Raw genomic sequence first — 24764 nt, forward strand, 5'->3', positions numbered from 1 at the left:
ATGCCCTCCTCCAGGGGATCTTCCCAAGCCAGGGATCGAACCCACATCTCTGCATCTCCTACACTGGCAGGCAGGTTCTTCACCACTTCACCACTACTGCCACCTGGAAAGCCCTTGCAAATGAACACACTGGGCCTATCTTGATGGAGTAGTTCTGGATCCCTTGTCTGAAGCTGTTGTGAATTTGCATCTTTCTGAGTATTTTCATTTACATGACAGCTAAAGCATATTGTTGATGGATGGACTCATAAAAGGTGCTAGGACACTTATTCTTTGCTTATACAGCGACTTCTATAACATATGAGCTCAATTATGCTTTTACATCACTATAACAGAGTGGTGTCCTGGGTCTGCAACACTAAATAGCCCAAGGGGACTATGCTCTTGGAGTTATTTATATTCTTCTAGTTATTCCGAAAGGGTATCCTTTTTCTATCAGATTATTTGTTACTTTTCATGATTTGGGGCATGCTAACATGAAAAACTTACTTGCTTTTTTAATCTTCCAGAGTCTTAGAAATAAAAAACTAAACTGTTTCAAAGGTATGTAATTTGAATAAATTCACTGTGAGGGAAGACGGTCTAAGGGCATCTACCATGAGTAAAATACATGAATTTTAGTTCCTGGACGTTTTGGCATTTATTGTGGTTTCCCAAATGTCTTTTGACTGAGATTTTAGCTCCTGGTTCTCATCCAGCTAAGCAGTGCTGCCAGAAAAAAAGCCTGTTTGTTACCGAAGTTGGTAGGAGAAATGGCACTAAGACTCTGATCGTCGGGTCTCCACTAAATGTTCTCTAAAAAATGCAGCTCATCTCAATAATATGTTTTTTTAAAGTAATAATGTATAGTTCCTCATAATATCTCAATATATCTTTTACTTTTATATAATACTCAGTCATTTGTAGAAAACAAATACTATTTCAACAGATCTTCAATGAACATTTCTTGATACAGATAAAAACATTATTATCCCCCTCCTTTTACAAATAAGATAAGTGCAACTGACAAGTTTGGGTGACAAGCCCCAAAGATGACAAAGTTAGTAAGTGGCAGACATGGGACACTTCCAGTCTCTCAAATCCCAGAAGTCTTCTGTTACTACAAGGACATAGGTTTAATAATGTGAATTACTGGAGTAGCGCTAGTCTACACCAGCTCAAAGCAAACAACCACAAAAAACTAAGAAATCGGTATTGCTGAACTTCAGACAATCACTACTTCAGTACTTTCCCAAATGCATGGAAGTGTTTTCCGCAAGATCTGTGCCATTTAAACATTTTCAATGCATTTAAATATTTTCTGCACATCTTAACTTCTCCACACATTATTTGTCTGGCGTATTTAATCTGCGGAAGCTACAAGAGTGTTAAGCACCCATTATATAAACACCATGTCAGACCCCACAACATTCCTGTTACCTCTTAACTCATAAGGACTGTGAGATCTGACGCCATAAAAAGCTAAAATTGCTGCATTATCCGGGTAAGCTAGACCCTTTGAGAGCATAATCACCCATGGGAGTGGGTAATAAGAATTGGTATCAGGGACACCCAGAGTGCACCCTCTTGTTTTCTGGAACCATTATCTTCCCCTTTTCCTAACCAAACTAATTATACTGCTGATATTGATTCTTCTGACGTATGCCTTACTGCCACTAGACCTTCGATTTCAGTATAAAATATTCACTACTCCTAGAAAGGTAATACGTTAAATTGCTATCAGCCATTAACACAGCACTGAATAAATTAGTCCTCCTCTACACTACAGCTAACTAACTGCACCTAAGGTCTGCAAACAAGGTGGCTTTAACAAAAAGGACAAGGGGGTTTGGGAGCGCTGGGCAACCTGAGTCTGAGTAAGGCTGACCGAAGATTCAAATTAAGGCAAAAGGACAAAGGGGAGCACAGGAGACGGTCTGTGTCCTTAGTGCAGGGTGGGTGTCAGGTTGGAAGGGGTTGCTGCTGAAAGGCAACAACGTAAGGAGAGTGAAGAACTGAAAGAGGAGTCGAAAAGCCACATGTAAGCTTGACAGTCCTGAATAAGGCTGGCCATATCCTATCGAGATTACCAAGAAAGGGTGATACTGATACAGCATTCCCAGCGGGTTAAAACATTTTGCTAAAGATCACCTACTTTCCATACTCTGCACAAATGCTTATAATGAAAAGACTACAGCGTAAAGATCATTTATTTCTGTTTCTCAAACAAAAATGGTATTGTCTCAACTCCACTGGGTTCGCTTTGTCCAGTGTGATGTTCTAATTAGCAATTCTTAGCATGATTAAATGCTAAACACACAGCTGTGTGAGGCTTCAGCTGGTAGTAACCAGTAGTGCCTAATACTGATTTTTAAAGAGAAAAACAAAAGTACTCAAATACTGAATATAAAACTTTTGAGGCCCTATTCAGCTGAAAGAAGTAAAGTTATCAATAAAGGCACTGATTATGTACAAGATGTGCATAAAGCTAATAGCCATGGAATATTTTTCATCTCTGTTAAAAAGCTATTTGGACTAGAAAAAAAAAAAAAAAACAAGCCTAGGCTAGGTAGCTGGCTTGACTTAACCCATAAATAACATACTATACATGATTTCCATTAAATCTTCATAGTTTAAAAAATATTTTATTCCTAAGGAAGCCTAGAGGGATAAACTATCTGTATTCAAAAATTATTATAGGAAGCCCATATATTTTTTGATAAAAAATGAACTTTTCAGCATTCAACTAAAAATGAGTTGCACATAATAAACTAGTAGATAAATAACTTCACTTGTTATCTTTACCCAACTTTAGTCCTCATAACATCTAACACTTTTCTAAAAAGAGTTTAAAATAAAGGAGACTTTTCTATAAGAGAAAAGTGATCCAAACTACATTTCAGCATAAATTTCTACCCTTTTAATCTGTAAAAATCCATTAAATAAACTTCATTTGAAGTTTCAGTCATGAAGTAAGTTACTTTTAAAAAAATCAACTGAAGCAAGCTGCAAAAGAAATCAAAACTTATTTGGTGAGGCGTTTTTAACAGAAAATAAGTTTGTGTTTTGTGCCTCAGATGACTGATTATTAATCTTATATATATGTCTACATATAACTAACCCAAGTTTTCATGCGTCTAAGTTTTGGCAGCAAAATGGCCAAACTCCCTCATTTTACTACTCTACATAATATTCAACTAAGTATGAACTTTACCCAAATGAAATCAAGTTGCAAAAGCCTTCAGCATTTTCCTATCATTTCAATTTTTGCCTTTGAGAAGAATATTTTACAAAATCCATTCACAAATTATCATAAACAAACTAAAAGATATAATCTTTGAAGCAAGAAAAAAAAATTATGTGCATGCTTTGAAGCATTCTAAAATTCTCCTTAAGATTCCAGTTCGGGAAAGTATTCTTCAATAAAAGTGGTAATTCAATTATATTCCCAAGGGAAAAATACATCTTGTGTATTATACAAAATAAAACCAAATGATGATTTGAATTTTATCAGTTTAATTTAAAAAATTTAATCAGTGTTGAAAAACACAAAAATTATTTCTCTTAATAACTATTCTTTATGATTTACCAGAAATTCACCATATGTAAATTGTAATTTCAATCCTCTTCTGTACCTATGTCTCATCCGTTCTCTGCAAGCCTCCACTTTAATGAACTAAGACTTAAAATACACCTATAGAGAGGTCTGCTTGACTTTGATTCTGTCAACATTAATTGCACCAAAAATAAAAAAGTTTTAAGTTAAGAATATAAGTCTAGATTTTAATGTATGTATGGTGCTCAAAATGTTCTATTTCCCACCATCACTGAAGTGGAAGAAGACTTTAAAGACCAGTTCAGCCCTCATCCACTCACCAACCCACAGCCTGGTGATAAAGGAAGGGGAGCCCACAATGAGAAAGTGATGTCCCCAGGGCCTAGCTGGACGCTGAATATTCAGCTGACCTCTGACCCGGAGGCTAGGGCTGCCAAACATTCCCGCTGTCAATAAGACCAGTATAATTTCTAGTTAGCTCTCTGTAATTCTGATTCCTCCACATCGGGCCATAAGAGGAGCCACCCAGTTCAAACTCCTGTTGTTCAAGGGTCAATTGTATATATTTGTCTGATTCCAAGGGGTGCCCTTTCAACTGTACCGGTGGACTGATGTAGCAGATGTGAGGCTGATTGTTAAAGATGAGCACAAAAAGTACTTTGCTGTTATTATCTACTTGTTATTGCTATTGTTTAGTTACTAAGTTATGTACGACTCTTTGCGACCCCATGGACTGTAGCCCTCCAGGCTCCTCTGTCCATGGGATTTCCCAGGCAAGGATACTGGAGTGGGGTGCCATTTCCTTCTCCAGAGGATCTTCCCAACCCAGGGACTGAACCCACATCTCCTGCATTGGCAGGTGGATTCTTTACTACTGAGCCACTGGGGAAGTCCCAAAGAGATCATAGGTTCTCGTATATTGATTAAGCAATTATCTACTTAGCAACAACTAAAGCTGTCCAGTGATATATACAACCACGTGCACATGCCTCCAACGAACACATGGGAACACCTGATTTGGTAGCAATGATAACTGATGGACTTCTCTTCCAGAAACAGCCACTCCTTGGATCCTAAAACATGCCTTTTCCCTGGTTATGCTTCACATCTCGGGTGCTGACCCTTCTCAGAGTTCCTGGAGGTTCCTCTGCCTTTAACCACCCTGTACAAGGTCGAGGCCTGGTGACTCAAACCTAAGTCCTCTTCTTTTTCTACACCTCTCTGTTAGTAACCTCATTTTTTCCCACCACTTTGGTACAGTCTTCTTGAAGATCATCCCCACATTTGAATAGCAAGTCTGGCCTTTCCCATCAAATCCATGTTCAGAGATCCACAGGTTTCTCAAATTCAGTATGTCCCAAACTGAACAATGTGTTTTCCCTCAAAAATCTGTTCATTGCCTAGTCTTTCCATGCAGCAAATGCCTCCTACTGGGTTATTTAAGCAGGAAACCTGGCTGTTTGAAAGTGTCCCCACTCCCCAGATTGGATCTTAGTTAATTCTACTCCCCAGTGCACCTGGAATCATCTCTCTCTCACCACAGCCACATTCAACAACCCACCTCCTTCTTGAGCTACAGCAACATGCACTCAACTGGTCCTCCCAGCCTCTCGCTTTCTATTCTATAATACCATCTTCACAAAGCAACCAGAGGGAGTCTTTCTAAATGCAAACCCCATCAGGTTTTAACTGATTTGGTGAAATCCACTGGCTCAGATGGTAAAGAATCCGCCTGCCAATGCAGGAGACCCAGGTTTGATCCCTAGGTTGAGAAGATCTCCTGGAGGAGAGCATGGCAACCCACTCCAGTGTTCTTACCTGGAGCATCCCATGGATCGAGGAGCCTGGCGGGCTACAGTCCATGGGGTCACAAAGAGTCAGAAACAACTGAGTGACTAACACTTTGACTATTCCAGGGAATCTATACCCCTTGTAGTGACAGGCTCTTTGCTCACCTCTCCAAAGCCAGATGAACCACCTGCCCAAGCCTCAGGCCTTCAGCGCTTCAGCTTCGCTGATCTTTCAAAGTGCAAGTGTCTCCCTACCGGGGGACAGGTGGGTCCCCTGCTGGGAAAGCTTTCCACCCTGTGGCTTCACCTTCTTCTGAGACCCTACCCAGTCACCCGAGAAGACTTCCTGTTCTCTATCATTGCGCCCCACTGGTTTCCTTGCTGGTAGTTCAACATCAAAATTGTCCATCTTATCTATCTACATCTTTTCTAGTCATTTCTCCACTTAGACTATAAGCAGCGCTTGATGAAGGCAAAAGAGGAGGGTAGAAAAAGTTGGCTTAAAACTCAACATTCAAAAAACTAAATTCATGGCATTCAGTACCATCACTTCATGCCAAATAGATAGGGAATAAAATGGGAATAGTGGCAGGTTTTATTTTTCTGGCCTCCAAAACCACTATGGACAGTGATTGCAGGCATGAAATTAAAAGATGCTTGCTCCTTGGAGGAAAAGCATGACAAACCTAAACAGTGTATTAAAAAGCAGAGACATCACTTTGCTGACAAAAGTCCATATAGTCAAAGCGATAGTTTTCCTGTAGTTATGTAGAGATATGAGAACTGGACCGTAAAGAAGGCTGAGCACCAACGACTAGATGCCTTTGAACTGTTGTGCTGGAGAAGACTCTTGAGAGTCCCTTGGCTAGCAAGGTCAAACCAGTCAATCCTAAAGGAAATCAACCCTGAATATTCATTGGAAGGACTGAGGCTGAAAATGAAGCTTCAACATGTTGGCCACCTGATGTAAGGGGCCATCTCATTGGAAAAGACTCTGACACTGGGAAAAATGGAGGGCAGGAGGAGAAGGGGGCAACAGAGGATGGCATCACTGATTCAATGGGTATGAGTTTGAGCTAACTCAGGGAGACAGTGAAGGACAGGGAAGCCTGGCGTGTTGCAGTCTATGGGGTTGCAAAGAGCTGGACATGACTTAGCAACTGAACAACAAGCATAAATGAAGAAACTATGATTTGTACTTAACATTGCTAACCTGGTGCTAGGCACATACTCGGCACTCAAAAAACATGCACTGAATATATAACTAAAGAGCTATCTATCCCTTCTATGAGCGGCCATCCCTTTGTGTTTTGCAAAACGTTTGCCCTGCCATGCACAAGGAGGAGTTCTCAATGGACTTTCCACTGAAAAAGAAAACCTTAAGTTGGTTTAACTGTTCCTCACACTGGGCTGACAATGCTAGGCAAGGAAATTAACTATTAGCCTCAGGATTTTAATAATATTTATCAAGCCATTCGAGCTGCTTTTTATAAAAGCTCTGGGAATTTACCATGTAAAAACATTTTACCCCAGTTTTGCTAAATAACCTGGGCAAATGCACCAGCTTTTACAACTTGAAATTATATTAATTCAAAATATATGTATAAGGGCCTATGCTTTGCAAAGTGCTGCAGAACTAGGTATGAAAGTGGGTGGGATATAAATGATGACTAAACCGGGAACCCTGTTCTCAGAGAGTTTCTTCCACAACTCTTTCTGAAAGGTCTTCAGTTTTTCAGAACCTAGTGATTTTTTTAGAGATCTATGCAGCTGAAATCTTTTCAGATACTATCAAAAGGACTCTTCTCTAAATCTAATTGAGCATAAAGCAATTCGAAGCAACAGACAATTATTAAGCAGTTACTATATTCAAAGAAGTATAAAATCAGGTCAGCCTACTTTGCCAGGTTTATTCTTACTGTATCATACATCTGGGGGGGAAAGAGAGAAGCACACTGAAGGAAAACATTCATGACATTAAGTTTTCCCCTCTTGCATTTGAACACCATAACTCGTCCAAAAGCCACTCTGACAAAAAGTCATCCATATGAAATAATCTAAGAAAATGACTTTTTAATAGGCACTCTTCTCTTTCAGGTGGACAAACATTTTAAGGAAAAAAGACATGCTTTCTCTGTCTCATGCCTCTCTCTCTCTCTTACAGCACTTTCTAAAACAAATGCTCACCAGTCTAGGTTCGATGCAGGATACAGGATGCTTGGGGCTGGTGCACTGGGATGACCCAGAGAGATGGTATGGAGAGGGAGGTGGGAGGGGGGTTCAGGATTGGTTACTCATGTACACCCGTGGCAGATTCATGTTGATGTATGGCAAAACCAATACAGAATTGTAAAGTGAAATAAAGTTAAAAAAAAAATTTTTTTAATGAAACAAATGTTCTGTTAAAAGGCTAATTAACTGACTGCATTTATACTGACAGAATCAGAAATCTTGACCCTCCTACTAACAGTGATTCCTGCAACAGTGATAAATGCTGCTTTACAGAAATATACCTTGACAGAAAGCCGAAAGACAACGGTGGAGGAATGCATATCGCATTCCGGTCCAGGCAGCGTGCAGCTGGCAGCACAGCTGGGTTTAATTGTGCAGGCCTCTTGGGCTGCAACTGCTTCATTGCTGCTGCTGCTAAGTCGCTTCAGTCGTGTCCGACTCTGTGCGACCCCACAGACAGCAGCCCACCAGGCTTCCCCATCCCGGGGATTCTCCAGGCAAGAACACTGGAGTGGGTTGCAATTGCCTTCTCCAACTGCTTCATTATCAGGGTTTAAAGAACAGGCCTCCCAGCACCAACACGCAGCATTCTGGTCTCTACAGTTTTATCACTTTCCCTTTGGCGCCCAGTTCCTACCATGAATACAGGCACTGTGAGAGCGCTTGCCACACTTTTCCCTGTGCTCGGTGAAATGACGCTTCATCCGCACTGTGTGAGGAGCAGTTTTCTAGATACTATGATTTCAGGGGAATAAGAATATATCCTGGGTTAAGGAGTATCTGAAAAAGTCCACCCCACTACTTCAATGCCTGTCTCTCTTTGGCTATCTGTCCTGTTTTCCTGCTACAAAAATACCCATTATAAAGCCACTCCTGACCCAGGACAACACTGGGTTTATCAGGCAGGGACCAGTTTTGGCTTATGTGCATGCTCAGAGTTTGCTGATTTATAAGAGAGATGCCTTCAAAGTAAAAAGATAAAAGTGGTTGTCACAGTGTAAAAAACACAGGTTTCCCTTGAACAACATGGGTTTGAACTACATGGATCCACTTACACACTGATTTCTGCAATACTAAATACTACCATAGTACATGACCCATGGTCAGTTGACTCCACAAATGAGGAACTTTGAATAAAGAGGAACTGTGTACAGAGATACTACTATAAATTACACGTGGATTTTGAGGGCACAAAGGGTCAACATCCCAACCCGTGTTGTCAATGGTCAGCTGTATTTTCTCAATAAGCAAGCTAATATAAAGACTGACTCTAAAAACCAAACCCTCATTTTGTTTTATTTATAAGAGATATATTAACATCTTATAAATACAAAAAATGTTTGATGGGTAGTGAGCATTTACAGAATGCTATATAGTAAATACGGAGAAGGCAATGGCACCCCACTCCAGTACTCTTGCCTGGAAAATCCCATGGATGGAGGAGCCTGGAAGGCTGCAGTCCATGGGGTCGCAGAGTCGGGCACGACTGAGCAACTTCACTTTGACTTTTCACTTTCATGCATTGGAGAAGGAAATGGCAACCCACTCCAGAATTCTTGCCTGGAGAATCCCAGGGACAGAGGAGCCTAGTGGGCTGCCGTCTATGGGACTGCACAGAGTCGGACACAACTGAAGCGACTTAGCAGCAGCAGCAGCATATAGTAAATAACACCCTGCTTGTTACTAGATTTTGGACAAAGGATTGCACATAAAAGCTAAAAGTATCTTAGCACATGACTTCTTATAATTGTAGAAAAAGACATTTATGTAATATGACTTTAAAATCACAGCCTGCTTTGATCCAATGCTGTATATTAACCTGAAATAAAATATTTTTAGAGTGTTATTAAAAGACAGTGCTGGAGATGAAGGAAAATAGGGAGAAGAGTTAAAGGATATATGAACATGGCTGCACATGGATGTTCTATTTAGACCTGCTTCCTAGAGCAAGGGCTGATACATCTACAGCATCATCATAATTTCACAAAACAAAATGATAAGGTAATGAGTTCTCCAGACATACAATGGAACCCATGGCTCTCCTAGTCCTTGAAATCTAGATACGTATATACATTTATGGTGGTACAATTTATACTGAAAGTAATTTTCTAGAAGAGAAAAAACCCTATAATGATGAGGAAAAAATTATTCTCGGACAAAATATATTAATGCTGTAATTAAAACGTATACTTCGTGCAGACCGTCTGAATCTAGGTCAGTGGTTCCCGTAGTGTGGTTAGTCCTTAGACCAGCAACAGCAGCCTCACCATGACACAGGAACTTGTTACAAATGAGTAAGGCCCATCTCAGGCCTCCTAACTGGCCCTACAATACACTGTTTTAACAAGAATGTAATGGGATTCTGATATAAACAATACTGTGGAGAGTGAAAGAATCAGACAGAAGCGACAACTTGTGCAGATGACAGAGATCTAGGCAGAAGTAAGGATAAACACTGAAGCCGACTGCAGAGTCTGCACTTCAGATCTTAGAAGAAAATTTCAAACTTTTTTTTTTTTTTTTTTGAAGGTCATGTCTGACTTTTTGTGACCCCATGGACTACAGCCTGCCAGGTTCCTCCATGGAATTTACCGGGCAAGAATACAGGAGTGGGGAGTCATTCCCTTCTCCAGGGGATCTTCCCAAACCAGGGATCGTACCTGGGTCTCCTGAATTGCAGGCAGATTCTTATCATCTGAGCCACCAGTACAGGGTTATCTAATCTAATAACCTAGTGCAGCAGGGTCACGGTGTGGAGGGGAATCTAGGTAGAATCTCTGGCTAGGAGGCAGGTATTTATTTGTTTGGAGCATCTCCTTAGGTCCAACAGGAATGAGAAGCACAGAGGAGGAGAAGGAACAAGGATGGAGCCCGCAGAACAGGGCTGGAATTGCTGCTCCTCCGTTTAAAGGGCTGAAAATCCACAGATAACACCACTGAGCTTAAAGAAGCCAGCATCTGGAAGCACCGGGAGGGCACTCCCTGAGCAGGACATACCTGTCAGCTTCTTAAGGCTCAGATGTCTAAACCCCATATAGTTCACTTGCTCTTTTGCTTCTACTTCAGTGAGAAAGCGGATGAAGAAAGGGAGATAAACATCCCCAAGATGGAAGGAGAAGGACCAAGGGCCAGCCCCTGGAATGAGCAGGGGTGATGCCACAGGCACTTCCTCCACCTCCGAAACCCTTCTTCTGTTTGCCAGGTGGAAGACAGCAGGTGAAAGGGATTTAGTAACCAGAGCTCATCTTCAGTAATGAGAATTACTGGAACAATATTAAGAACAAGAACTATCCCCACCAGGCATTGCCACGGCTCTCATTCCCCGAAACCCTCTGAAGTAAGCACTGCCATCCTCACTTTAAGGAGGCTGACACCCTCCCTCTCCAAGTCTTATTAAGGCCAAGATTAAAGCCCAGGGCCATTTGGCTGAAAAAGCCCATGTTTTTCCATCTGGCTACTGTGCCACAGCCCCTGGACATTTTGGTATAAAAAATTCCGTAAACAAAACTATGAAATGGGTAGCTTGTCTCCAGAGCCACCACTTCCTCAGAAGCTCAGGCTCACTTGGTCCTTTCTGTCAAAATCTGCACTCAGGAATAGATCTGACAAACTCATGGACAGTAGCGATTTCCATTCCAAACTGTTTGGCTTGGAATGAGAGTACTTGTGAAAAATATTATTCTAAAAACTGGAGCAACTATTTAATTGTGAGAATTACTATTTGTAAATACGATCAGTTAAAAAATATTTTCCTTGACATTGCCACTGTCTAATATCTAAATGAACAACTCTGCTGGGCATCTTAAAGCTTAAATACTCAATAGAAGAGGAAGAAAGGTGTTTAAAAATTATGTCAGACTGCACTTTCAATTATATTTGGGTCTCTAAAAGTATCAGAAAACTCTTGCAAGCCTATAATGCTTACAGAAGCAACTGATAAGCTATTCAAAACTACAGTGCTGCTTAGAAAACCTCCGTATCAGTGAACTAAACAGTAACTTGTCGATAGTTGCAACACTGCCCAATTTACTTCCAGATAGATTCACTTAGTCAGGTAATCTGGTTTCTCACTACAAAATAAAGACAAAATATATGATCCATGTACAAAACTTCTGCAAGAAATATCTGCAACACTTCACATTAATGAATTACCGTGGTGGTGCTGAGTGCTCTTTCACTCAGTCCTGTCCGACTCTTTTGCGAACTTATGGACTCTACAACCCACCAGGCTCCTCTGTTCATGGGATTTTTCCAGGCAAGGATACTGGCCATTTTCTCCTCCAGGGGATCTTCCCAACCCAGGGACTGAACCTGTGTCTTCTGTATCTCCAGTATTTGGCAGGTAAATTCTTCACCAATGAGCCACCTAGGAAGCCTATAAACTCCCACAGGGAATCCATTATTCATGCCCAACTATCATGTTGTGGTGAATCTTTCAGCTAAGAATTAGTAGTTGAAATTAAATCATTCATCTCTTCCAAATGTTATAGTTCTCAATCTTCTGATCCCTGCATAGCTACCAATAGTGCACACGAATAAAGACACCCTAAAAAATTATTTGTAGGTGACGGTATCCAAAATCAAGAACCAACTATAAAATATATAGATTTAATTAAACTTACTTAAAAGAGGACAATATAATCAATATAATAGATATAATGCTATCTCTAGCTTTATATTTCAAGAAATAATTTATAAGCAACATACTATTTAAATAGCCTTTAGTTCAGTCACTCAGTCGTGTCCGCCTCTTTGTGACCCATGGACTTCAGCATGCCAGGCTTCCCTGTCCATCACCATCAGTTCAGTTCAGTCGCTCAGTCGTGTCCAACTCTTTGCGACCCCATGAATCGCAGCACGCCAGGCCTCCCTGTCCATCACCATCTCCCGGAGTTCACTCAGACTCACGTTCATCGAGTCCGTGAGGCCATCCAGCCATCTCATCCTCGGTCGTCCCCTTCTCCTCCTGCCCCCAATCCCTCCCAGCATCAGAGTCTTTTCCAATGACTCAACTCTTCGCATGAGGTGGCCAAAGTACTGGAGTTTCAGCTTTGGCATCATTCCTTCCAAAGAAATCCCAGGGCTGATCTCCTTCAGAATGGACTGGTTGGATCTCCTTGCAGTCCAAGGGACTCTCAAGAGTCTTCTCCAACACCACAGTTCAAAAGCATCAATTCTTCGGTGCTCAGCCTTCTTCACAGTCCAACTCTCACATCCATACATGACTACTGGAAAAACCATAGCCTTGACTAGACGGACCTTTGTTGGCAAAGTAATGTCTCTGCTTTTGAATATGCTATCTAGGTTGGTCATAACTTTTCTTCCAAGGAGTAAGCATCTTTTAATTTCATGGCTGCAACCACCATCTGCAATGATTTTGGAGCCCCCAAAAATAAAGTCTGACACCGTTTCCACTGTTTCTCCATCTATTTCCCATGAAGTGATGGGACCAGATGCCATGATCTTCGTTTTCTGAATCTTGAGCTTTAAGCCAACTTTTTCACTCTCCTCTTTCACTTTCATCAAGAGGCTTTTGAGTTCCTCTTCACTTTCTGCCATAAGGGTGGTGTCATCTGCATATCTGAGGTGATTGATATTTCTCCCTGCAATCTTGATTCCAGCTTGTGTTTCTTCCAGTCCAGCGTTTCTCATGATGTACTCTGCATATAAGTTAAACAAGCAGAGCGACAATATACAGCCTTGACACACTCCTTTTACTATTTGGAACCAGTCTGTTGCTCCATGTCCAGTTCTAACTGTTGCTTCCTGACCTGCATATAGGTTTCTCAAGAGGCAGGTCAGGTGGTCTGGTATTCCCATCTCTTTCAGAATTTTCCAGTTTATTGTGATCCACACACTCAAAGGCTTTGGCATAGTCAACAAAGCAGAAACAGATGTTTTCCTGGAACTCTCTTGCTTTTTCCATGATCCAGCAGATGTTGGCAATTAGATCTGTGGTTCCTCTGCCTTTTCTAAAACCAGTTTGAACATCAGGGAGTTCACGGTTCACGTATTGCTGCAGCCTGGCTTGGAGAATTTTGAGCATTACTTTACTAGCATGTGAGATTGAGTGCCATTGTGTGGTAGTTTGAGCATTCTTTGGCATTGCCTTTCTTTGGGATTGGGACGAAAACTGACCTTTTCCAGTCCTGTGGCCACTGCTGAGTTTTCCAAACTTGCTGGCATATTGAGTGCAGCACTTTCACAGCATCATCTTCCAGGATTTGAAATAGCTCAACTGGAATTCCATCACCTCCACTAGCTTTGTTCGTAGTGATGCTTTCTAAGGCCCACTTGACTGCACATTTCAGGATATCTGGCTCTAGATGAGTGATCACACCATCGTGATTATCTGGGTCGTGAAGATCCTTTTTGTACAGTTCTTCTGTGTATTCTTGCCATCTCCTCTTAATATCTTCTGCTTCTGTAAGGTCCATACCATTTCTGTCCTTTATCGAGTCCATCTTTGCATGAAATGTTCCCCTGGTATCTCTAATTTTCTTGAAGAGATCTCTAGTCTTTCCCATTCTGTTCTTTTCCTCTATTTCTTTGCATTGATCGCTGAAGAAGGCTTTCTTATCTCTTCTTGCTATTCTATGGAACTCTGCATTCAGATGCTTATATCTTTCCTTTTCTCTTGGTTTTTCACTTCTCTTCTTTTCACAGCTATTTGTAAGGCCTCCCCAGACAGCCATTTTGCTTTTTTGCATTTCTTTTCCATGGGGATGGTCTTGATCCCTGTCTCCTGTACAATGTCATGAACCTTAGTCCATAGTTCATCAGGCACTCTATCTATCAGATCTAGGCCCTTAAATCTATTTCTCACTTCCACTGTATAATCATAAGGGATTTGATTTAGGTCATACCTGAATGGTCTAGCGGTTTTCCCTGCTTTCTTCAATTTAAGTCTGAATTTGGTAATAAGGAGTTCATGATCTGAGCCACAGGCAGCTCCTGGTCTTGTTTTTGTTGACTGTATAGAGCTTCACCATCTTTTGCTACAGAGAATATAATCAATCTGATTTTGGTGTCGACCATCTGGTGATGTCCATGTGTAGAGTCTTCTCTTGTGGTGTTGGAAGAGGGTGTTTGCTATGACCAGTGCATTTTCTCGGCAAAACTCTATTAGCCTTTGCCCTTCTTCATTCCGTATTCCAAGGCCAAATTTGCCTGTTACTCCAGCTGTTTCTTGACTTCCTACTTTTGCATTCCAGTCCCCTATAATGAAAAGGACATCTTTTTTGGACGTTAGTTCTAAAAGGTCCATCACCATAATTTCCCATATTTGCTGCAACCCTGGATCAGTCTGTTAGCCCCAGTGACTGAGGTCCCATAACTCAGCCTAGACATTCATTCACTCTTGGGGAAGGCAGCTTTCCATTTCCATATGTAATAATAAGGAAAGGCTTCTAGGTGACTCAATGAGAACTACATGTAAAAAGCCACTGTTTCGCTCCTCAGTTTTATTCTTCTTCTCATAACCTGATCTGCTCCCAAGTGGGTTAATCTAATGAATCTGTTGCACAATGTCTCTTCCCCCACCCCGCCTCCCCCAGACCTTTCTCTGTGAGGGAGTTCTGGCAAATGAAAGAATGAACAACAGGGAGGATCTCATGACCCTGTCCTTGGCCTCTGGCTCTTTCTTATCTCTGTTCATCTTTTTATCTTATCTGTATCCCTCCCCAGGACTGTTTCCCTAATTTAAAAGAATGTCTGTACAAATGGTGCAATGAAAATGCCTTTCACACCCCTAGCCTGGCAATAAAGCCCCTCTGCAGTCCAACCAAATGAGGGTCATACCCTCCCAAGCCATCTTAATACAGCAATAGTGCCTGAGCACCACTGGTCCTGTTCACATGCATATCTGGAACACTCTAGGGACCATTTAGCTCACCAACTGGGTACTGAGCAGTGAGATGATCACCTTTTCTCAATATTGTATCATTAAGTAGCTATCCTAATTCACTACAAGAACTTGGAATGTTAGGTTACTTAATGGCTACAATGGCATCTGAACATAAATTTGGAATAAACAGATAATGGTTATACTATTAAAAATAGTGTTATACTCACTGAATCACCTATTTTATGGCAACAATTTCTATTTGATGCATTTCGTTTAATTTTTAACAGTTTTTGAATGACTATCATTTTCCAGGCACTCAGGGTACAAAGGTTATCCACCTTGTCGTCCACCCTTTAAGGCATCCACACCCTAGTAGGGGAGAAAACCATGTGAAAAACCAATAATTAAGATACAGTCTGTTAGGTGCAATGATAGTTCAGGGCTGCAGAAGGTAAAAAGTGGCAGAGATCAGCAGCTTAGCAGGGCTAGACCACTTTCTGACAATGGGAAATCATTTAAAATTTATCACCTCAAACGTGAATTTTAATGATCAAAAGACTCCCTAAGTAAATGTACTATTCTTTGGGAGTATTACTGTTATTACCTCCTAGTCAAACTACTAAAAGCTATAGTCACCCCCTATTAGATGTTATTATTTATTTCATCCACATTTAATACTTGAAGGATCTAGTCAAATGGGGGACTTTTTACAGACTTCCTTTCTGGCAGAAGTAAACCTTCAAAAAAAAAAAAATTGTTTCTGTGTTCTCTACTACACTGTAATGATAGAGATAAGCCACAATATGGATATAGTCCAATCTAAACCTCTTCCTCTAAAGGTCATTACTCCTATTGTAGGCAGTGGGTAGTAAATAGTGTGAGTCAGGCACATGCATTTAGAAATCATTCGATTATCAGTGCAGACAATTTCTTCTCTCTACACCAAGACAACATTTTATAATCAAAAGGCTTTGGATTCTGGCTGATTTTTATCATTAAATCTCTGAAACACAAGTGTTAGTCTCTCAGTCAGGCGCGACTCTTTGCAAGCCATGGACTGTAGCCTGCCAGGCTTCTCTGTCCCTTGGTTTTCCTAGGCAAGAATACTGCAGTGGGTTGCCATTTCTTTCTCCAAGAAGGGGTACAAATGGTGTGACTTGACTGTCATATTAAATCCTCACAATCTTTGAGCTATCAAATGAAGATGGGTGAAATTGTCTCTGCATAGTGTTCAATACGTTGTGCTTAGTCGCTCAGTTATGTCCAACTCTTTGCGAGCCCGAGGACTGTAGCCCACCAGTCTCCTCTGTCCATGGGCTTCTCCAGGCAAGAATACTGGAGTGGGTTGCCATTCCCTTCTCCAGAAGAACTTCCCAACCCACAGATTGAACCCAGATCTCCTGCATTACAAGCAGATTCTTACCGGTATGAGCTACAGGGAAGTTCATTGAATATGCTGCTGCTGCTGCTGCTAAGTCTCTTCAGTCGTGCCTGACTCTGTGCGACCCCATAGACGGCAGCCCACCAGGCTCCCCCGTCCCTGGGATTCTCCAGGCAAGAACACCGGAGTGGGCTGCCATTTCCTTCTCTGATGCATGAAAGTGAAAAGTCAAAGTGAAGTCGCTCAGTTGTGTCCGACTCCTAGCGACCCCATGGACTGCAGCCTTCCAGGCTCCTCCATCCATGGGATTTTCCAGGCAAGAGTACTGGAGTGGGGTGCCATCGCCTTCTCCGAATATGCTATAAATGTGTAAATGAGTAAAATGAGTAACAAGAGATGCAGGCATCTTGACAAAAATATCTAATTCATAGGAAACAATCCATGTTTCACCTGGCTGTGCTACAAACTGTGTGGCCTGGATGAGACACTCAGATCCTTTTAATCTCGTATGTGACCAGTGAATGGGTCACCTCCTGTATTTTGAGGTGGAAAAGTGGAGCTGAACTCGACGCTCTCTAGAGTTTCTTTAGGCTCAAACATTGTGAAAGCTTCTGAAAACATGTCTTTTAGACATTTTCTCTACCTTTTTATCCCAGGCTGTGAAAAGAAGTCTCAGTCAAATCATTTCTAGACATCTGGAAAACTTCATCCACTGCCAGTGTGAGACACCAAGGCAGTTAACAATTAAGCTGTTATTAGTGAGCCATGTGTTCTAAGAGGCCACTTGCTGGGCTCTATCATCTTACTGTCACAACTGTGACCTGCAAATAATACAGGCATTTGAGAAACTCATTAACTTTTAGAACGCTGAGGTACAGTTTATTGTATCAGACAAATCTACTAGAGAAAACTCAACAGAAATGCACGTGTTCCAAAGTATATAAAACCTCACTAGGGTAGGGGACATATGAACAAATAAGACCCACCATTCTTCAAAATTCTCCCTATTGAAGAGCTCTGTAAATGGAACACTGAAGTGAAAATGGCCCTTCACACTTTATAACCTCACAGATTTTCAGTACTAATATACTTATCCCTGATGGTTCAGTGGGTAAAGAACCTGTCTGAATGAAGGAGACACAGGAGATGCGGGTTCGACCCCTGGGTTGGAAAGATCTCCTGGAAGAGGAAATGGCAACCCATTCCAATGTTCTTGCCTGGAGAATCCCAGCAATAGAGGAGTCTGAGGGGTCACAGTCCAACAGGATGCAAAAAGTCAGACATGACTGAGCACACACACAATATACTTATCTAGGTTCACACACCTAACACATACTCCTGCCAGATGTGTGTATTTCTGAGTGTGACACCTGTCAGAGCCAAAGCAATACTTGTAAATAAGGAGCTGCTGCTGCTGCTGCTGCTAAGTTGCTTCAGTCATGTCCGACTCTGTGTGACCCCACAGACGGCAGCCAACCAGGCTCCCCCGTCCCTGGGATTCTCCAGGCAAGAACACCGGAGTGGGTTGCCATTTTCTTCTCCAACGCATGAAAGTGAAAAGAAATAAGGAGCACATATTCAAAAGAATAATTACAAAATGCCCAGAGAGGAAAAAAAGAACAAGGAAGCCCACAAATTGGGTCAAACTGGTGCCAAACTAGAAATCATGGCAAGTCAGAAAACATCTTGGGTAATAACATTATAGGAAATTCCAAAAACCATGCAAAAGATGCTTTGAAAGCAAAACAAAGTATCCAGTAACCCAGTTTATCCACATGGCATATGTTCCAAGACCCCCGGTGGATGCTCGAAATCTTAATACTGGACCCTGTATATACCAAGCTCTTTCCTACACATACACACCTATGATGAAGCTTAATTTACAAATCAGGCAGAGTAGGGTATCAACAATAATGACTAAAAATAAAACAGATCACAATACACTGCAGTAGACATTATGTGAAGCGGTTTCTCTCAATATCTTATTGGGCTCTACTCTCCCTTTGTGTGATGACACAAGATGAGACATGATCAGATGGAGTAAGGTCAACGACTCGGGCGTTACGATACAGAGTCAGGCTACAGTGGGAGGATCATCTGCTCCAGGCGACGCTGGATCGCAGAGCCATGATGATGTCGTTGGCTGGAGGTCAGAAGCAGACCACGCGGACGGATGGCGATTCAGGGCAGCATGGAGCAGGGCCGAGACGGACCATATAAGACATCACACTTCACTACTCAAAACGATGTACAATTTAAAACTTACACATTGTTGATTTATGGAATTTTCCCATTAATATTTTCATATTATGGTTGATTGAGGATAACTGAGCTACAGATAAGGAGGGCCTACTGTAATGAAGCCATAAGGACACATGCTATTTTACTAAGCATACAATAGTGTTCTGTACTTACCGTTCAAGCTGCTACAATACAGGAAAAATGAACGTCACTAATTCCTTCTTCCGCATAAAGAGGGGAGACAGTATTCAAACAAAATTTCAAAGGAACAGGCAAAATGGCAGTGCTCTGGTTGGGAAAAGATGAAGACTTGAAGGGAGCAGGGCTGATATGCCCGACATTAGGAATGGCTCAGTTCAGGTAGAGATAAACTTGATTCCGGGACTTTTAGAAGCTATTTCTGAAGTTTGATTTTAGATACTTTTAGGAAGGTGGTAATACATCACACAGTGACTCTGAAAGAGACTAATTAAATTTTCCAAGTGGGCTTGATAATGGCTGAGACAGCCTGAGATTAACCTTCATCCTTTACAGCTGGCGTCAGAAAGAACAACTCTCTCTCACCGTCTTCAACAGTGGCAATCTAGGGCTTATAGGTCAAAGATCTGGCAAGTTCTATCTCTTCATGTCACATGAAATATATCAAAGTGTTATTTATTAAATGTGCTTCTAATGCAGGTGTGAGAGAAATCTACAGGCTATATATCCCAATCACCTTATTTCCCCAAGAGAAAATGCTGCCAGAGATTGTGCTTATGTGACACCTATCGGAGAAAATGTAGCCTGACTCTTCATCAAGACTCTGGCAGATTTCTTTAAATGTCGTGACCAGAGTTGGAAATGAACACTTTGACTGTTGTTGTGAGTGGCTGCTTTAAGAATTTTAAGAGTAGAAACGGCTGCAGTAGAGAAAAACATAGAACAGGCCCTACACTTCTGATAAATGCCATCAGAGGTTGAGTTTCAATCCAGAGTCAACCTGAGGCTGGAAATTCCACCACAACAGATATGCAATATGGCTCCTACAGGTTTTGAGACACCTAATTGAAAAAGAAAAGCCAAACTAAGATGAATAATAGAACACAAGTGTATTTGCTGACAGCTCAGCCAGAAAGAAGAAATCAGGTTTGACTCAGAGAGTAAATAGGTTTTGTTAAAATGTAATTAATTCCATCTTTTTCATGAAATCACAGTGAGACATGATTTCTTTAAATAGTTTTACTAACTTAAAATCAGCATCCTAGTCTGATGGAAGTTAGTACCTCATTTTCATTGCTGGACATAAACTTTTTAGTGGTCATGACTGCTGAAAGAAGACCTACTACTAACATTGTTCCGCTTATTTGAGTTCACAGGACCTAACCCGGCCGTAGAGACTTGCGTTTGTGCTTTCTGGGGGAGATCAGAAGGAACTCTGTGTTTACTTAAAAGTGAAATCACTTATACTCACTAAAATGAACTATCTAACTCCATTCCTCTCAGAGTTATAACTTAATCAAAAATCTGCTCCTCAGACAGTCTACTGACCATATGGCACAGTGGCCTCTTGGTGTTACGGAAATGCTCATTCAAAGCAGGAATGCGTTCCAGAGGAGTGGGGCACCCACAAATAAAAGGGCCTTGGCAGGTTCTATGTCTTAACCACTTTTTAGAATAATAGCATCTATTATCCAACAATACCCAATCCCCTCTCGTCTAAAAATCCAAACTGGCAAACTGACATTTACATTAAGAAAAGATTACCAAGGAGTTCACCAAACCTTACTTCTGGCAGTGGGCTGGCCGGTTTGGTTAGGATTCCTCCTACATAAACAACATTAGGCAGGGTGGGTCTCGGGAACTCCAGGGCTACGTCTGTACACAGCATCCACAAGCTGGACCCGTGGACCAAGTCATACATGGACTTCTCCGGCAGCAGGTTGTACTTCTGCATGATTCTTTCATATTTGGGAAGAACCAGAAAGCTGATCCCTATTCTGGAAATGAGGTAAACGCCGGTGTTCTTCATCCTCTGCAGGAGGTTCATGTGGTCTGTGAGGAGTGAGTTAAACTCTGGGACGTAAGCCAAGGGTGCAGGAGCGCCCACTTCTGCGGGATACCAAAGGCCGGTTGAAAATACAGCATATTTAACCCCCAAGAGATGAGCTATCACAAATCCACACATGTCATTAGGGTCCACCAGCAGCAGGTCAAACTTCTCCCTTTTCAGACCCTGAATCAGGGCGTGGTTGCCAACCATCATGTCACAGTTCTTGGTATAGTGATCCAGTATGTCTAACAGTTCGATTGCTGTCAATCTCCCAGAGAAAATATTCCGCATTTTGGACTGCAGGAAAGCATCCGAGGTGGTACTGTTGAAGATCCCTGGGTAGCGCTGGAGGCTATAGTGATTAGATGGCGCGATGTCTCTGCCTTCAGAGAGGAGGAACACTGTATGGTGGCCTCTCTCGTGCAAGGCCGAGGCTAGCGTCTTGAAAATGTACATATGGCTTTCGAACATAATTGGCGGCACGATGATGATTTTGGCAGCCTTGGCTATCCCAACAGCACTCCACAGGAGCATGAAATACGGAGTGTAAGACTTCATAGCTGAAATGACAACCAGAAAACTGCTTAAAACAGACGGCAATCCGCACCATTCAAAACCCTCACAAAGATGCTTTCGCACAGGATCTGATGATCCAGTACTTGGCCTAAGGATGGCTTTAAAAAATTATCCCAGTATATGTTCTGTCTCTTCACTTCTGAAAGGTGTCTCTTAAAACAGAGAACTGACAGTAAGACTGCCATAAACTGACATAGATTTAAAATGTATCAGCTTTGGAACAACAATAGAGAACTCATTTTTTTTTTAATTTGAAATGAAACCTGTAAAATTGAATTTGAAAGAAAAACTCTCTTCATTGAATAAGAGCTATAAGCCATCTATGAAACCTTTGTTTATCTTTTAATTGAACATCAATGTTAACCCCAGGAAGAAGAGCCAAGACTTCTTATTTTGGGGTATATCAGCATGTATGTCTCTTTAAAAATCATTTTATCACAGCAGTAACACTCCCCAATTATGACTAAAGCATACCAAAGAATGACTGTGTATCAGAAAATCATTCTTTCAAGTAGTAATTCTATAGAAAATAAGCTTTTCCACAGGAGAAAAAAATGACTTTTAATGTGACCTTCTCCTTTATCTAAATACCCTTAAGTATCCTGGCCAACTCTGTTTATGTAATTTATATCAATTGGCTGACTCATTTCAGGGCATTATCTAAAAGAGAAACCTTTAATACATAAGTTCAAGAGGGCTAACTGGATCTCAGTAAATACTTGAGAAAGAGATGGCTGATGAGTGCCTGTGTCCTTGACTGTATTTCCTGTGTTGTACTTGGAACTCAGGTGCAAAGGTCAAGTGCACAGGATGGCTCATGTTTCTTCTACTCTTCTGCTTTACTAAAGTGTATACAATAGTTAGAATCACCTTCTACCATTTTTTTTAGAAATACCTATGTGGGCCACTGAATATGGAAACTTGCCCTACCTACCCCATATAATTTACATTTAGATTCTAAATTAGCCTCCAAATAGGGAAAGACCTAAACAATAAATACCCATGAGAACTGGACTTTTCTACTTCAAGGAACAACTCAAAATAGATTTACATGCAATCACCAAATCGATATCTGTGTTTACCCATCATATATTAACCATCCTGCTTATACAAATTCCTGCCATCTAAACGCAGTTTAAACAACTATACCTTCTCAACATTTAAACACTGCAAGAAACCTAAAAAAAAGAAGAAGTCAATAGCAGGCAAATGATAGATTCTTCCAATACCAAGATTAAACGATATTTCCAGATGCTTTTCAAACCAATTCCAAATGATACTATCATTAAATTATCATTACTATAACAGTAAACTGAAGTAATATGTGTTATAAACATATGAAAGCCTATGTTAAATGTTGCCTGAATTAATGTGAGGCCTTTAAAAAAATAATCTGGAACAAACACTGTTTCCATAACAATGAAGTTTATTCTATAATTACAATGTCAATGAAAGAAGAAAATTAAACAGCCAATCTTGGAGCAAACTTTGCAGGCCTTTTTTCTCCTGTGTTGTCTCTCCAAATGTGTCTCTCTGGTATAGTCTACTGCCAATAGTGGCGGGGGTTTAGTTGCTAAGTCACGTCCAACTCTTGTGACCCATGGACTGTAGGCCGTCAGGCTCCTCTGTCCATGGGCTTTCCCAGGAAAGAATACTGGAGTGGGTTGCCATTTCCTTCTCTAGCTTATTTTCCCAACCCAGGAATCAAACCCGGTTCTCCTGCAATGCAGGCAGATTTTTTACCAACTGAGCCACCAGTGAAGCCTAGCCTTCTGCCTTTGCCAAAAGAGAGAAAAAAAATAGGAATTTTAAATAGACAAGTTATTAATTCTGAGAATGAGATCTATGCAGAAAAGTTATTTCAGCTGAATTGTCCACTGCTGTGACTAATAGTGCCTGTTACTACTGGCATGTTCAAGAAGACCAACATCATGATGGACTAATGTTAGGCAACTGTTCTGCCAATTGTATTTCACATTTAGCTGAGCAGATGGTGAGCATACTCAACTCCTTCAGCTGTAGTTGTAACTGTTACTTTAACATAAATCACTAAGAAACAAAAGATAACAGTAGGGAAACAAATGCTTTCACTGCATTTCTTAATTTTTTCTTTTAGTATTTTAGTAATTACTGCAAAGTAAAAAGAAATCACACAAAATGACTGTTTAATCACTGTTTAACTGCTTATGTTCTAGAATCACACTGTCCAACAGAACTACCTGTGATGATGAAAATGGTCTATCTCCTTACCATGTAATATGGGAGCCTCTAGTGAGCAATTTCCAGAGAAGGCGATGGCACCCCACTCCAGTACTCTTGCCTGGAAAATCCCATGGACGAGGAGCCTGGTAGGCTGCAGTCCATGGAGTCGCTAGGAGTCGGACACGGCTGAGCGACTTCACTTTCACTTTTCACGTTCATGCATTGGAGAAGGAAATGGCAACCCACTCCAGTGTTCTTGCCTGGAGAATCCCAGGGACGGGGAAGCCTGGTGGGCTTCCTATGGGGTCACTAGGAGTCGGACATGACTGAAGCGACTTAGCAGCAGCAGCAGTGAGCAATCCCAGCGTGATCAGTGTGACTGAGGAACACCTAAACTAGCACTGTACTGCGTGTGTATGTGTGTTGGTACCTTAGTCATATCTGACTCTGCAACCTCATGGATGGTAGCCCAGCAGGCTCATCTGTCCATGGGATTTTCCAGGCAACAGTACTCGAGTGGGTAGCCATTCCCTTCTCCAGAGGATCTTTCTGACCCAGAAACTGAACCTAGGTCTCCTGCGTTGCAGGCGGATATTTGACCATCTCAGCCACCAGTGGCTGTCGTATAACAAAAGGAGGTTAGAAAAGGTACATAGACTCTGTACATGTAAATTATAAAACTATTCAGAAATGCCAATATTCACATGATAAAATGTCTTCTAAAAATAATGTCTACTAGGTCATCATATGTCTTCATGAAAAAGAACTGATTACCAGCAAAGAAGCATCATTTGCACAAGTGTGTTACTCACTATTAAAATACGAAGTATGGCAAAACCAATACAGTATTGTAAAGTAAAATAAAGTTAAAAAAAAAAACACGAAGTTAATTATGAAGGATCACAACAGCCCTTTAATCTCATAAATATCAC

General features: G+C 41.2%; 1 protein-coding gene across 1 annotated transcript in view; it reads right to left on the bottom strand.

Annotated features, from left to right (window-relative positions):
- Nucleotides 1–24764, bottom strand: part of UGT8 (UDP glycosyltransferase 8) — a 112760-nt gene that overhangs the window by 55790 nt on the left and 32206 nt on the right. Inside the window, exon 2 of the mRNA XM_018049186.1 lies at nucleotides 20791–21614. Coding sequence (XP_017904675.1) covers nucleotides 20791–21612 — 822 coding nt within the window. The 5' untranslated portion in view covers nucleotides 21613–21614. The remainder of the gene's footprint in view (nucleotides 1–20790; nucleotides 21615–24764) is intronic.

This window comes from Capra hircus, chromosome 6 (genome assembly GCF_001704415.2).
Source record: "Capra hircus breed San Clemente chromosome 6, ASM170441v1, whole genome shotgun sequence".
Lineage (NCBI taxonomy): Eukaryota > Metazoa > Chordata > Mammalia > Artiodactyla > Bovidae > Capra > Capra hircus.